This window comes from Mercenaria mercenaria, chromosome 6 (assembly GCF_021730395.1).
Source record: "Mercenaria mercenaria strain notata chromosome 6, MADL_Memer_1, whole genome shotgun sequence".
Taxonomy (NCBI): Eukaryota; Metazoa; Mollusca; class Bivalvia; order Venerida; family Veneridae; genus Mercenaria; species Mercenaria mercenaria.
In genome coordinates this window covers 60,685,015-60,702,111 of record NC_069366.1, presented here as the reverse complement: position 1 = coordinate 60,702,111, position 17,097 = coordinate 60,685,015, and the positions used below count along the sequence as shown (strand labels likewise).

At 33.2% G+C, this 17,097-nt stretch overlaps 1 protein-coding gene across 1 annotated transcript; it reads right to left on the bottom strand.

The window, feature by feature from the left end:
- Positions 1-888: 888 nt before the first annotated feature.
- LOC123548756 (vitelline membrane outer layer protein 1 homolog) lies at positions 889-16,779 on the bottom strand. Its single transcript, XM_053546062.1, has 6 exons — positions 16,382-16,779; positions 5,850-5,935; positions 5,256-5,335; positions 4,818-4,925; positions 2,943-3,148; positions 889-2,644 (listed from the first exon to the last, which is right to left on the bottom strand). The coding sequence occupies exons 1-6, from the start codon at positions 16,553-16,555 to the stop codon at positions 2,390-2,392; spliced, it is 909 nt and encodes a 302-aa protein (XP_053402037.1). The 5' UTR covers positions 16,556-16,779; the 3' UTR covers positions 889-2,389.
- Between the last annotated feature and the right edge of the window lie 318 nt (positions 16,780-17,097).

Sequence of the window (17,097 nt, the reverse complement as noted above, 5' to 3'; positions counted from 1 at the left end):
ATGTGTTTTTGTCCGTACCGCTATTTTTCCATCATGATCAAAATGTATCTTCTCCAATACAGTTCGGTGTTTCTGTAGTTGCGTTTGCTTTGCGCAATGCTATTCAACTATTTTTGTTTTGTAGTAATCGCCTGTTTTTATTCTAGAAGCCATCCGCCCGCTTAGCTCAGTAGGGAGAGCGTTGGTCTACGGATCGCGGGGTCGCAAGTTCGTTCCCCGGGCGGGACGTATCGTGACGATTTGATAAAAGACATTGTGTCTAACATCATTCGTCCTCCACCTCTAGTAATTCATGTGGGGAAGTTGGCAGTTACTTGCGGAGAACAGGTTTGTACTGGTACAGAATTCAGGAGCACTGTTAGGTTAACTGCCCGCCGTTACATGATTGAAAAACTGTTGAAAACGGCGTTAAACCCAAAACAAACAAACAAACAAACAAACAAAAAGGGAGTTGTCATCCTCATACATGCATATACTATATGTCTTAAAGATATCATAATGCGTGAATAATGTGAGTTTTAAAGTGCTATCTAAATAAATTCTTCATCAGAATCTACCTTTGAATTTGCCAAAATGCAATAAGACGAATAAAAGGACATTTTGAGTTTAGTTGGAAATATTGTAAAGTAAGAGGACCCTGCACTTTCTTACAGTAGTATACAGAATGTAATTTCCATGCCAGTTAAATAAAAATAAGAATATATTTCTGTAACTGTTTGACACTGTACATCATTTATGTATAATTTGTATATTCATCATGGGATTAAGTAATTAAGTATCTGATCTCATAATTCAATGTTCGATTTACGCACTTAGCCAGTAGGTTTAAATACATCGGTTTCGGTATTAGGCCTATTGTCATACGAATTGCGTAATCAACGCTTTAAGTAACAATAATGATAATAACTTTATTTTCTGAAGGTTACATACTACAGGTATCGCACAGTAATAAAGCGTTTTGAAATGTAAACAAACATAACAATAACATAAATTTAATTCAATATACAACGTTTACGCTGCGAATAGTAAATCCTCGTTTGCCGAGCGGTATTCGTATCCGTCTTATACTTTTTCGTCGGGGGATCGATTCCCGGACCCTTAAAAGTATTTTGAAAACTGTATTAAATTTCTTTTTCTTTTTTCAATACGATTCAAAGAAAACAGCAAAAATTTGTTGATCTATTACTTGTTCACTAACTTATATATGTCATTGTCAACACGTATTCATGTTTATATATATGCTTCTTCTTTAATATGATCTAATGTTTTAAGGCTTTCGTGAATAAAGTAGAAATCACAGAAAAACAAACTTACACAAAGTACATAAATTAAATACAAAATAAAAAAAATGACGGACGGAAGGTTCGAACCATTAAGACTATCACTACAAAATGATTACATGTCTATCCACTCAATCTACTGCGCCACCAAGCCTCCTTTCAATATCTTTCCTTTTAAAAGAGATTGCTAAGTACTTACTGTTTATTTACATGTGCCTAAAAATAAAAACGCCATAATACTGTGCGGTACTTTTAAGTGTACAAATACAAATAGTATACAACTTTTATCCAGTATGGCCTTCAATTAAAGTCCATGTACATTCACACATCTACACAATCATACAGTCAATCGATAATTATTTCTTCGAAAAACACGTCTCAAATTATAGAAGTCTAAGTATAACAACAACTATGTTTTAAAAAAGATACCATGCATCACAAAGATTAATTCACGACAATTAAGATGTGCAAAAAAGGAAAGTCTGTCCCATAAAATAATATACATGTTCAAGATTTGGAACAATCTATTGGCGTCTGTTACAAAATGTTTTAAAATAATGTAACGAGTCGTTCTGTTACAATAATTTGCTTCCATCAATTGTGTACACTTGTGCATTTATAAAAAGGTCTTACTCACCCTTTAGACCAACCTTTACCTAATCCTATAAAACACATACAAAAACATATTTATTCAAAAATAATGAAATTGCTTTTCTGTGATTATGACAAGATTTGATTTTACCAATAAACTATACGCATTATACTATAAGCATTAAGTTATATAAAAGAAATATTCATAAAAACTTTTTCTCTGCCATCCAACATTTGTAATCATTTCGGAACAAACATTAAATAAATACATCAGGAAGGATACAATGCGTAAATAAACACTTTGGACGGGCACAGTTTAGTAAAGTGATGCGAAGGTAACTGTTACTTATTGCTTTCGTAAATGTTGAATTCATGATAAGGAAAGAATTGCACTCATGAATACATAAGAATCTGAATAAAGATAATGCTGCATACAAATCACACAGTCCATCTATCTTCTGTTAAAAGCATGCACATGTATATACTTTGTACGAAATATAAAACATGGTACTTTCACTTTAACTTTTAGAGTCACAACAGAAAAGACGAACGTCGTTTAGAGCAGTGCTATTGCCCTTTGGTAGATGACCGTCAATTCGAGTTTGGATACCACATACTGCCGAGCCTTTCGGACACTTTTTACTCCATTGTCCATATTCACCATTTTTGGCTCCGGCAATATGACCTCCTAATTTATGAGGATGATGGAACCACTGTGAATCACGACATGAAAATTGGATTTCTGTTGCCATGGCGTCATTTGCATTTTGTTCCTGAAATTAAAGTCGGTCTTTTCCAAATGATTGAAGACAGTTAAGTGTCAAATGTGATTTAACGGAAAAGGTAAAAAAAACTACAATAGAATTGCTTTCTAAATTTCCACTGAATCTATTTGTGTACAACTAGCGATACAACACAAGACTGTTCTCAAATACTACTATTTCTGCTGAAGTCCATATAATGTTATGACCGATTAAATACATGTATTAATTAAAATGCATATTGCATAGAAATCAATTTTCATACATTTGTAGGCAAGTACTTGAACATACAGGAATAAATAATTTGTACCTTTCTATGCACCTTAAGCACAAATCTCTGCAAGAAAAGAGGAGCATCTTTTCTCTTTGGACAGAAAATATCCCCAGTCAACGGATCTGCTTCAGACTGTACAAGCCTGTCCTTGTTTTTCCGAATACCATTCTTATCAGCACACAGAAGACTTATGCCATTCAGTGCCGTATCATCGCCGTCGATTCCTTCATTGCCTTGGTACTATAATATAATAACTGTTAAATAAACGTTCGAGAGAAAAATCTCGTTTCGCTCCAAAACACATCTGTTGAATTGTTTCAATTCCTTTACGAAAGATACTACATTTTCATTTTTTTTAAATTGTGTTTCAGTGAGTTAAAAATTCTCTTCGGACTTTTAAAGGAAATGGACATGACTATCAACTTCTTTGCCACGCTCGTGAATTAAGTTGTCTGCAGATAATTCAAGAAGTCAAAATAGAATAGTTACGGTTCATATGTACGGGGCACTTCCTCGCTATGTACGCTGTCATTGTGAGCAGTTATATCAAAATCCCGGCGTCGTGCTCCGGACAATATTTACGGGTACAGTGTAACTTCCGAAAACCGGACCTTCTGAATACCGAAAACCTTTGAAAACCGCACGAACCTCAAGGTCCCGATTTTTTCTGCTCTTATTTCTGTATATTTTTAACTTCTGAAAACTGGAACTTCTGAATTCTGAAAACCGGACGTTTTTTGAAGGACATTTATATATTTCAACACTAAAATTGACTTGTGAAAACCGAGCAATAAAATTTTTGCTGGTTTAAAAGTGTCACCTGTTAATCCAAAAACGCTGTCAACATGTTCTTTTGTTTACCTATCAGCGGCCGGCGTTTATTTTGACACGCTAGATAATCACAATGATCATTTGATGCAAAAGTAAGGAAGTAATCAGTGGTTACTTTCATTTGTATTCAATTTATGAAAACGTGATAAATTAAATATCTTAGTGTGAAAAACTTTTTTAATGTTTGAACGAAAGTAAAGTAGGTGTTTTAGTTCATTTAGTTACATCGATTAAACTATGCAGTGTCAACATTAAACTCCAAAGATAGTAAAATGTAAGTGGAAAATATTTGCGTAAATGCTATTATATAAGATATGTTGTTTCTTTTTACATCTGTTATTTATGTATTTATTATCCTTAATGTTTGTAATTGATTAATTGATTAATTAATTAATTGACTAATTATTTACTTTTAATGAAATTGTAAAATTGAAAAGGATAATAATCTCCAACACCCTATGTGTAAGAAAACATAACTCCTGTGCACCAAGTCTACATTGCTTACAAACTTTTAAACTTCTGAATTCCGGAAACTTCCAAAAACCGAACTTTTAGTCTGGTCCGGAGGTCGTTCGGTTTTCGGAAGTTACACTATATTAGCATACATGTATAAAGAGATAAAATTCAAAATGTAAGCATGGCAAAGCTAACACTTATCCGCTCCTGTTTGATGTACGCGCGTACTGAGTGTATAATAAAGTTAGGGTTAGGTTTAACATAGTTACAATACATGTATTACATTCAATGCGTGTGGTAGAGTTAATGCAAACCGGTATGTTTCTTCTACAAAAGTTTTATGAATAAATCAAACTTTTAACTATAACCATTCAACAGGACTGGAATTTTAGCCCAGACAAAAGTGTCATGTGTAAATCATACAAACACAGATAATTCAATATGTAAGCAAGACAGAGTTAAATGGTTCTTGTGCATGGCACTTTCCCTTAATGCTTCTGTCATTGTGTGAAGTTTTAATAAAATCCCTTCAATAGTGTTACGGACAAATGGACGGACGGATGGATATACATACAGAGACCGTTACCATATATACTAATGAAAAAATAATGAAAGGAAATAACTTCGTATTAAATCCAATTGCAAATGTTCCTATCGGACAGTATTGGGGTTGCAACAATAGTCCATACGAACCCCCATTTTCCACTGTCAGTACTTTAGTAATCAGCCTATCTGAAAGTAGATTAATTAAATACGTGTACATAAAATTAATTTGTAAACCTAAGTTGGAAAAATAAAGTCTGAATAAAGCCTGCTACTTTCGAGTGTTAATGTAAATGTTTCAAGGAAACTAATCTGGCTGGGGCAGTGGGAACACTTTTACCACAGTATGAGCAAAATGTATAAACAGATAGCTATCTTATTTGATTTAACTTCGCTGAAGTCTTTCTTTTTTAATTTTCAAAATTTAAAAATAATTATATGATTTACTGAAACGAATGCAATACTTTTAAATACAATGTACTAGCAGTATCGCTTTGTAAATCTGAAATGAAAAAATACCAGTTTGTGGACTTTCCATTGCATCAGCTGTGCTACTTTGTTGTGCAGCATTTTCTATTTCTATTTTACTTTCTGAATCACTGAAATTATCATAAACAAAACAAATTAAAAATTACGATAAACGTTGTTAAGTTTCAGAAATAATGAGTAAAGTGTGAGTAAAATTATTTCAATTTATTTATCAAACAAATTTAAAAGATGGCAATGACTTTTGCAATTTAACGTTTGGTGCGGAACATATATTTTTATTCTAAAAAAATGTCTATAGTCTGACTGAACTCAGTGCTGTTTTTATTGTCTGGTCCTCTGTGATTATGGGGTCCATTCAATGTATATGAATAATAGGGTTCCACTTAAGTCGGTGCTAGTGGGTATGAAGGATATTGCACATTTCATTACCTCTCATAAACAGACTCAATCAAACCGAGTCCGCTATTATTTTTGCTTGGTTGCATTGTATACGTCAAAAGGGTCTTATCTATAGGTTTGTTTTGTTTTTATAATTATCTGTTGTCATTTTCGGTGCAAGTATTTACCAAGTTTACAGGAAGAGAACTCTGTATAAAGGGGAACCAAAACAACAATTATACTTACTGCATGTTGTGAGCCAGAAACACAAACAGAAAAGCTGCAACTCCCACAAATATACATGTCAGGAGACACTTCAATAGCCAGCATTTCTTGAATATGTAAAGTAGATGTAGATTATTATTCTTAATTAACAGTATCTAAAGATTGCATTCTTTGTATGGCGTCACGTTATACATTCCAATATTTCGGGGGCTTTCGTGGCCAAGTGGTTAAAGTCAATGACTTTGAATCAATTGTCCCTCGCCGCTGTGGGTTCGATACCTTGTTTAAAGGTTGAAATTCTTCAATGCGAGGAAGAGGTCCAGCTTGGTGGTTCTAAGTGGGCCGGCGGTCTAGTGGTAACACGCTTGACTGTCAATCCAGAGGTCAGGGGTTCGAATCCCGGTCCAGGCACTGGAAATTTCTGAGATGCTCTTAAGTGTCTCCCACCTAACTAAGAGGCCTATACTCGTTCTTCTCAGGAAAGACGGCTTCGCGTGTATCGGTGCTATACACTGGACACGTTAAAGAACCAGACTGTCTATTCGCAAAGAGCTAGGCTAAGTTAGCCGGACAGGCCTGTATCTGTAATCTGTTCTCTCTATCTGTTCTGGGGGCTTTATCTTACTCTGTCCCTCTGGTCATATCGCTCTGAGTCTGTACTAGTAAAGGATGAATTTCGCGCCATGTGTGGCTGCGTTTGCTACATGTAAAGCGCCTTTGAACGCGTTTATCATGTCTTGAAAGGGCGCTATATAAATCTGGTATAATAATAATAATAGTAAGTGCCCGAAATAATGCAAGAAAGGGTTTCTGGGTCTTCCTCCACTATCAAAAGCTGAAACAGTCACTATATGACCTGTAATTGTGTCGGTGTGACGTTAAACCATACAAAAAAAATCTATTATTTAATTTAGATAAATTTTAATTATTTGACACCATTTTCTGCTTTCTGAAAGATAAATCAACATACACTTGAAAACATTTTAACATTTATGTTAGGGTGTGAGGGGGTGTTGCACTTTTCATTATCTCTCAAAATCAAACAAAGTCTGCTATTGTTTTGCTTAATTGGATTCTAGTTTTTGTAAGGATCGTTATTTAGGAGGTAGTATACCTTAATATTTGTATGCGCATGCCCAACCGGAAGCTATCATGACGATTTAGGACAACGTTTACGACACACTAAATATATATTTAGGTCACAATAAGCTAAATAGTTTTCCCTATATATTCTATATAAAACTGAACTTTTTAAAGAGCTACCAAACATAACTAGACCCATTTCAGAGAACAAATCCTTACTTTAAAGAGTTATGATAAAACTGATATAAAATGAAGAGAAAAGTAGGGGTCATGTATCTTCTAAGAGAGATTTTTCTGGTCACATTTGCTTACTGTAAACTGACATCAAAATCACACTGCTGTGACCTGGAAGTACTACTCATACTAAAATTGAGCTTGACTTCACCAAATACAACCTGCTCCCCCATTTTTCCTACCAAAATGTCACAAATACACCCACAATGAAATTTAAACAGAAACTAGCTTCAATTTAGACCTCCGTTGCCATGCCAAGTGAAAAATTAGTGTTCAAATACCTGGCAGCCATTACGCGACTAGACCAGATGGCTCCCACGCTGGTTCCTTTAGTTTAGTTAGGCCTTGCTTCTGCCGAAAAAAAATCATTAACCTGTCTCCGATCTGATGCTTTATGGTTTAATAATGTTGAAATAATGAATAATTTACCACAGAAACGCTACAAAACATTGTTGCCTTAAAATGGCATCATCGACGTCATGGCGTTACGTGTCAGTTGCCGCGTAAGATTTAATGGAGGATATTGCATGAGTGTCTTTTCATATTGAATTTATTAAACTCGTTGAATAAAATAATAAAATGCGAGGCTCTGCCGAGCATTTTATCAATTTTATTCAACGAGTTTAATAAATTCTATGTGGAACGTCACAAATGTAATATTCTTTTTATCATGTTTAAATGAAAATAGCACGAATATATTACTTACCTTAGAAATAAAATGTTTTGGAGCTATATTAAACGAGAAAGATAATTTTATTTAATAGTTTTCTAAGAAATTATGATAAAAAGCAAGATATATGATATTTTTAGACATCACTGTTGTGTAACTGGATTACATACATACTAAGGGCGCAACAACGCTGTATCAGCAACACTGTTAGGACATTGAGTTATTGTTACTGTGTTATATAATAGGCATGTTTCATTGTCAAGTATTCAGTATTGTAGTTGCACTTGTATCATGTAGATTAAAATGTATTAACCTTTAAGAGTGTTATTCATATTGGGTCTCGAACCCTAACTTGGTTTATCCTGACAAGTAAATGACATAACAATCACTGTTGCCATGGTTACTTTAAACGTTAAGATAAATAGGTTACCATGTAAAGTGTTTGGTATTCTGCTAATAATATTACCCTAATATTCCATGTTGGTCATTAACAGAATGGCACTGAAGCCGTCGAAGAAACCGTTACATGGCCAACATTCCAATAAACTGACCAGTAGTTTCGGCAAAAGTAGTCTCCCTTGAATATACACGGATCGCGGACCCGTTACATGGTTACATTCTACCAATTCAATTCCTTATTTATATATTAATAACAAAACATTCAGACCTCATTTTCAGCACTTTAGAGCATTTCAATGATATGAAAACCATATATGGTCATTTAGTATAACATAATGTCTTCTTATCAAAAATAGAAAAATATTGACATGTTATGTTGAATATAAGAAAAATAATCTGTTCTGAGAAACATCACCCTCTAAAAATGCCCCCATGAAAACAGCCGTTTAGCAGTTACGCGTAGGTAGACATTTTTCGCAAAGAATAAAACTTATTCAAAGAAATTTACAATGAAAATGGTCTAGATCTATTCTCAATACTATAAGCAATAAACATAAGCCAAAAATTTAACTGTCACCTCCTCATGTCACTCATTATACCAGATTTCATCCATAGCATGGAACTACATTTTGGACTACTTCACATGTAACACTGAGTAGTCACTTCTGGTTTGGTGTAATCCGTTTATCGATAAACAGTTGTACTATAGATTTGTATAGGAAAATATATTTCAAATATTAAAAACGTATTTTTATCGTTATATAACGAAATTTTATAACCTCGTGAAGTAATCTTCATTTTTTGCTCTTTATTTCAATGTCTTTTTTATCGATGTGGTCCAAAACTTATTGCTTCCATTTTTGTTTGAAGTTGATGACTATGGTTTCTATGTATTTCTATATAAAAATGTGGAAAATATCGTATATGTACGCTATAAAATTATTTTCTATCAAAATGACATTATTTTATAACCTCGTGAAGTATTCTCCATTGTCTGAACATTGTCTGGGTATTTTTTATTTTAAAATTGAAGAAAGACAAATTGCTTCCATTTTAATTTGAAAATGAAGTAATCGCAATCTTGAGCGCGCTTTTCACAATTACTTGACGGTAAGGCGGTATACGGCAAGGTGTATCAATGTGTTGCATATCCGTTCGAGCATTTTATTTATTTATTTATTTATTTATCCGTCATTAGTGCCAGTTATATATTCTATTTGATATCATGATTAAATGTAAAACTTTTTTGAATTGGCAAACTTTAAGTCACATCTATAATTGGAAAATTGGTCTGAAAAAGTCCGCATAAAATTAAAAAGGCAATTAAGATTAATTCTAGTTTTTATATCTTTATTTACGTCTCATTCTTACATACGACATATAAGATGCAACTTATTATTTAAATTAAAAAAAACAACAACACAAGTATATATTTATTGAATATATGACCTTTTTCATTATCATGATATTGGCAGATATCTTTTATCAATGCAAAGACATAGTTTTAGTTTTCACTATATCTGTGTTTTATTGTTATAACTATATTATTATTATTATTTTTCTACATTCAATAAAGGAAAATTAATTCCTACTCCACAAATCTTCATGGTCTAATAGGGACACCTGTTGCGCAAAATTGTCCATCAATTAGCGACTATTACATAATCGCTGATAAGCAGCAGATAAGACGGGGGTTGTATATTTGACTAGCGTGGGGGACATTTCTCTACCCATACGCTTGACAAATGTTTTATGGTCTTACTGCGAATATTGTGAAACATTGAAGTTTTATTGTAATACAATAATTTTAATAGCAAATAGATATTTTAGATTAATTGTAAAATGTAAGATAATATGTGTTTTAGACTATTATAAAATGTCTTTTGTTTTTTTAACGAATGTACATTATAGTCTCTTGCAAATCTTGATGATTTTTGTTACAGACGTATTTTGGGGTAATTAGCATGGGGTGTTTATCTCGTAGTAATTGTGAAAATTGAAATTTGCAGGGCAATAATTTAAAAAAAAAAGAACTTGAGAACATAATTTTACAACATTACGCTTCACAGCAAAAAGGGGGGAAAAGCTTTCATTTGAAAACAAGAAGATTTGTTGTGTGATGTTTTATGCATCCCCAGCTTTTATTATATTTGACTGGCTTATTATAGTAGGTTGTCCCCCTTGAAAATTATCCGATACTCAATATTGGTTTCCCTATTGACATTACTTTGAGCAATAGATTATATAGGAAATTTATTTGTAATGATTAATTTCTAATATGTCTTTTGGTTTGTGAATATTTTACCAGATATGACAGAAAACTTCAATTTCTTCTCTTCAATTTAATGTGAAAATATTTATTCTAACTGAACATCTTCTTGCTTCCAATTTTGTTTTAAAATTATCACCGTCGCTTATATTGAACATATAGTGAAAAACAGTAAACTTTTCAATTTCTTCTACTTTAGGGGCAAATAAAGCATATTTTCCAAAGCATGACAATTTATTATCACATATGTAGGTATTCTTGACTTTATAAACAATACAATAATATAATTTTAAGTGTAATAGGGTAAAGGCTTCTTGCTTCCATTTTACTTCAAAGTGTACCAAGAAATAAAAAAACTTGTGATTTCTTAAAGTCTGATGAAACTTAAACCGTGTTAATTTACGGAACTGAATATACCGACAACTGACGTACGATTCAATATAGTTTTTACAATAATAACGTTCATAATTGTCTAATTAGTAAAAAAAAAATAGAAAAGAATGAAAAGAACAGAATAGAAAAGAGCTTTGATTTTTCACCAAACTTTTTATGGAAACAATACGAATCAACATAAATTACATTATTTCCGACTGAAAGCTAAATATCTTTGGAATATTGAAACATTCGACCACAGGAGAAAAACTACTTCAAAGAATAATTTTCTAATGAAATAGTGTAATTTGCAAGTTAGGCGCTCACTGAAAGCTGGTGAGATGGGTGGGGGTGGGGGAGAGAGAATGTGTACATTTATTTAAACAAAAGACACAACATGATTTCCACGATGTGCAAAGACAGGGTGAAATTAACAGACGCGCAATGTCGTGTCTATTTTAGAAATGAAATCCAAGCTTGAAAAAAAAATTTGCATGCTTTCCATGAGTTTGCACGTTAGGATTATCTCTTTAGTACGACCTACATTATTTGCCACGGTTTTATAAAAAACATAAAAAACAGTCACCTTTACAGCTAAAGACTTCAGTTTACACGATAAATTTGATTTCATGATTGAATTGTATTGTATGTACAAACACATATCTGAATGGCATATTTGATTTATGTATAATCAAGTAACTTAGACACTATAAATAAGTAGACAGGATGAATCAGAGCTAATTGTTTAAAAAAATGAGTTAGGATCTCTATGATACACATACACCAATGCTGATCAGAAAAAATCAGAAACTTGATTCATAATTCAATAGATACTTTCTTTCTTTGATTTCTATGGAAAACCTTGGGTCAAGACCAGTTAATAAAACATGTGTTTGCGTGTTTTAGTAACATGTATGTTTTTTTAAGTTTGTTAAATTGCTCGGGTTTTTCTTTACCACTGCCTGTCAAATACAGTATTGTTTAGTTTATTAAAACTGGCAAACTTCTAGACATGAAAGTGAAACAAAAGTACCGTTATATTGACAAGAACAATCAGTCAAGATGGGAATACATGTATCTTCACACAAGTTTCGTTTTTCTCGAGGAAAACTATTATGTATACATGTGTTTGTGGGAAAGCTCGTTGATGGAATAATTTTCGGATTTCAATGTTTGGCGGATTTCAAAGTTTCAAAAGAAAAGAAATTTATTTAAATGTTTTCATTTTCTGTTACATGACAGCACGAATTTCGCAATATCTTAAGCTAACATAATGTTTTTTTACAGAAATGTTTTATATCTTTACATGAATAATACTTCTGTATGAATCTATAAAACAACATGATTTGTATCAAAAACTGGCTAACTGTTTTGTTGCTTTTTATGGAGTAACACGCGAGCCTTATTTCCGTGTATTACCTAAAGCAAAATATTAGATCAGTGCAAAATCCATGACAAAGAATTATTGACTTCGGTCATGAATGACACGACTTGAGCTAATGTAAGGGAGGCAGTCCAATTTGAAGGGAATTGCTTTAACATAGTCAATAATTAAGGGAGATAGTTCTTGCAAATTCTCGTTAAAAGCTGACCATGGTATATCCTTTACCATTAAAAGGTGGCAGTTTTCGGCCCATACATTCAACGAAACTTATAACTTAACCCAGCATATACACGACAGGAAATACACATTACATACGCATAATGATTCGGTCATGCGGAACAAGTATTTTTACTGTAAAATCCATGCAGTTTCATTAGAAACTCATTGTGCATTACGGCAAACTATTTTGGGCATTGTATATTTTGCTTGCTGTTTAATATATAATTATTTAATTCATGGTACAATGTCGGTATCTAGCAAAGTCCACATTTTTCGGCGACGCCGTCTAAATTCGTTTTCGTTGCCTATGCCACGTGACTTCAGTTTGCAAATCAAACTACTTGATAACGCATTATAGATAATTTATCAAAATGGAAGATTTATGTAACACTCTGCCTGATAGGAGATATCGTGTTTGTATACAAATTCTATTTTTAGAACTGATAAGACAATCTAACATTCATCTTTCATCTAACATTTTTCAAATTGCAAAAACTAGACACCGCACTTTAACAATTTAAATGGTTCTCTTTTAAGTTTTCGCAAAGGTTTCGTAGGGTTGCAATTTTCGAAAAATTCATAAACTTCTTTCCTTATTACAATTCGCCGACCATCATTTTTAAAGATATTTCTTGTTTTCTATTAAAATACAATTAATTACAGTAGCTTAAAGATTTGTTATATTCTGCTTTAATTTGCATACTTCAATAACTCTATCTAACCAATTCAGAAAAACATTTTATTTCTTATCTTATTAATTTCTTGTCGGTTGACGCGCGTCAAGTCTAGGTCCCCAGCAGGGGTTTGACTAATTGGAAGATAGACAGCCGAGTTGCCAATTAGCAGGTTTATCGATATTTTAGTGTAAAGGGAAACAACTACAACTGCGCACAAGGCAAAAAACAATACCGACAAGAGTTGCGGTTCTCGTATATTTTACACTCAAAGTTGGGGATGTCATGTACAAAGTTGTTTAAAAATGAGAGAAAATGCGTTACCATGGAAACATGAGCCACGCGACATATACATTATAAGCTTATATTAGAAAGCTAACGTGCATACTAATAAAATTATCAACTACGCATACTTCTACTGATAACAGTGAAACATGTGTTAATATCCGTAGTTTTCTTCTTATTTCAATATAAAGTACCTTTAGAGAATGTGCGAGAATGGCTACTCCGGCTAAACTCTGGCTGAACTCTGGCTACTCTGGCTAAACTCTGGCTGAACTCTGGCTACTCTGGCTGCTCTTGCTAATTTCGCGCACATCTTTAGAGAGTCATGTACTTCAAACTTGGATAAAAATTGTACTTGAAGGGTCAGAGATAAACGAAATTGAGACTGTAGCAGCTAAAACATTAAATTACACGAAATACAATAAATTGCTACCGTTCAACTAATTTGAATTTACCCTGGTAACAAGGTATACTACCTCCTTAAGATTTTATTTACAAGGTATACCGTCCCAAATTAATGAATCAACGTTACCAAATTTTCATAGAAAATAAAATAATCGACCATACAAGTCAAATTCAATATTACAATTCAATTCAATTCTATACTTCAGAGAAATACAGAATATATAACATCTAATTATATGTGTGAAGCAAAGGTCATTTACATTTACATAATAATATTATAAGGTACTTGTCAATTATACAATAGCATTATATAGTAAACACATGTTAATATATTTATGTACCTGTTACCAAATACATATTAAAGTAAAGTCTGAAAATAGCCGACTTTTTTCCTTAGAAGCATGATATATATACATTGCTAGGTTTCTAATAATTTTATCACTTTCTATTGACATTAGATCATAAAATTTTTGTATTGTAGCATTGTTAACAAAATGGTTTGAAATGTATAATGACCGAATATTTGAATACAAAGGACATATGAATACCAAATGAAATTCATCTTCAATAATAGCTTCACAATATGGACAGTCACGATGTTCTCTATCTAAACCAATATGTCTACCTTTTTCAATCATGAGATTATGTGAAGAACTTCGAAAATTTGCCATACAGGATCGAAATTTTGCTACATCTACAACAGTAACATTCTCTCTGTGCCCACATTATCCTCCTTTCTCCGCAGTTCAAAAGTTACAGAGCGGACATGAAACAAAGTCATATGAACTTTGACCTCTAAGTGTGACCTTGACCTTGAAGCGGGCCATCCAAAACATACGCTCTGCACGTTGCCTCAATGTGGTGAATATGTGTGCCAAGTTTCTTCGAAATCCTTCAAGGGATCCAAAAGCTACAGAGTGGACACGAATTTGCTAACGAACGGACGGACAGACGAACGGACGGACGGAGGGACAGACGGACACCGGTGTAATAACATAATACATCCCTTCGGGCGTATAAAAAGCGAGTGGCTTCTATCATGTTTATAGGCTAAACTAGCCCAGCCGAGCCCAATCTGTTTCATTTCGGCAGTAAAAGCTGCTACAAAATACATGTATATTTTTGTAACGGGAAAATGTAAGATATATGTCACCAAAGTATCGAACCCAAATTGGTTGAAAGACATTCAATCGCAGTTGGATGCACATGGGAGCAATGTGAACTGCACCTATCTTGTTAAGCCTGTTCATATAAAGGGACGCACACGAGAGACTTAACCTGTCCATGTCACTTGTTATATACTCGCAGCCAGTTAACCTATACAGTGTTACTGTGTTTTATACCAGTGCACTGTAAAAAGTGAAGATTTTCTATTAATCAGTCATGTACTCTATTTCTTTGTTGGGTGGAGGTTTGCATTTTAAATCATATGACGAATATCCAGCTTCAATGGCGGAGGAAGATCTTATGTGTCCCTTTGTACATTATTTCAGGTACGAGCGGGCATTTTGATTTTTTTTTACTTTCAGTTTCTTAAAATCGTCTGGCTTAGTCTCATTCTCTCTGTGCCCACATTATCCTCCTTTCTCTCTCCCCCGCCACCACACACACATAAACCCCCTCCCTCTCCCTCTTCAAAAATGTAAATATATTTTCTATTAATTGTCTTGGTATTTGTGTCATAGATTTCTGTGTCATCATTCATCCCGTTCCCCATCCATACCAAACCCCGACAAAACACAGAACGCCATTACCAAATCCTATTTAGTTAGTAGAAACTTCATGATACATTTGTATTTCTATTTCAAAACACTGGCCTTACAACAAAATAATTTCACAGATATTTTTCTTGTGTGACTATTCAAGCAAGGTGTGGAACTCAGGTGAGCGATCTAGGGTCACAAAAGGCCCTTTTGTTTCTATACGTAACAGCACGTATTATCAAGATAATTACTGGTATAACATAAACCTGATAGTTCTTCTTTCCTCGTAAAGGTATACAAGAATGTATGAGTATGACTTCCGTCGGCCTTTAAGCTAACACCATATTATTTTATTATGGAAGATTCACGTTAATTACGTAAAATAAAATTTTGAAATTTACACAAGCAATTGTTTATATATATATCATAGTATCAAATAGGAACATTTAGCGTTGGTGTTGCGACATAATAACGGTGGACAAATTTTTGCGACATTTAACGTTAAAGGTGCGACATTTAGCGGCAGATGATTTTGCGACATTTCGCGGTGGTTGCGACATTAAGCGTCAACCTTGCGACATTTAACGGTGGTTGCGACATTTAGTGGTGTTGCGACATTTAACGGTGCCACAACGTGTACTAGACCCTACATTTGACATTTATATTACAGCCCCTGGATTGAAAAAAAATAAAGACAAAATTGAGCCAAAAGTAAAAGGGAAAGGAGCTACCTTCATATTTCAAACATATTATATAACATATTATATTTGGTATAAAATTATACACTATAAATATGAACAAATGTTTTACATCTTGCTTAAAAACAAAAACGAGATTGTAAGAAAAGTGTGCATACCCAGTCCAAGAACGCTTTTACATCATCTTCTTCTGGGGATTCTGTTTTACACAATTTCACAACAGGTTTATTCTTTTCAACCGATACATAGACAACACTTTTTTGTCCTTTTTGCAATATATCCATTTTTTTTTCAAAATATGTTATCGTAGTGTCAAATGAAAAAAGCAACATTAATCTACTTAAAATCCTCAATATTCTTTCAATAGTATTTTCTCTTGGAGTTTTTTTTTGTTCATTTATTAAAACAGTGTGTTTTAGTTATGTTTATATATATTCATAACTTATTAAATAGACAACAAACCAAAAAATGCCTTGTCGGCCAAGATAGTTTATTTTCCATGCTGTTTTTTTTTCTGACATAGATACGTATGGTATGATTCACAGTAGATTGGAAGCTCTGACATACTTTCCGATATTTGGGTAAATGCTGATACAAATGCATTTCGTTGGAACGGTGACAAGAAGGCAACTTAAATTAGCAATTTAAAGTGCGTAGGTGCAGTATATCGTTTTAATGTAGTTTAGGTTTTGAAATTATTGTCTGCTAACTGTTTCAGGGGAATAAATACTACATTACCATTTCGTATGTTTATGTTTTTGTATAAACATTTAATTAGGCAAGGTCATTCTATAAACTTTGAAGGTAGGCGTTCAGGATAAAGCAAGCGTACGATTGAAAATCGTATATAGATCATGATTCATGGACTTCTATA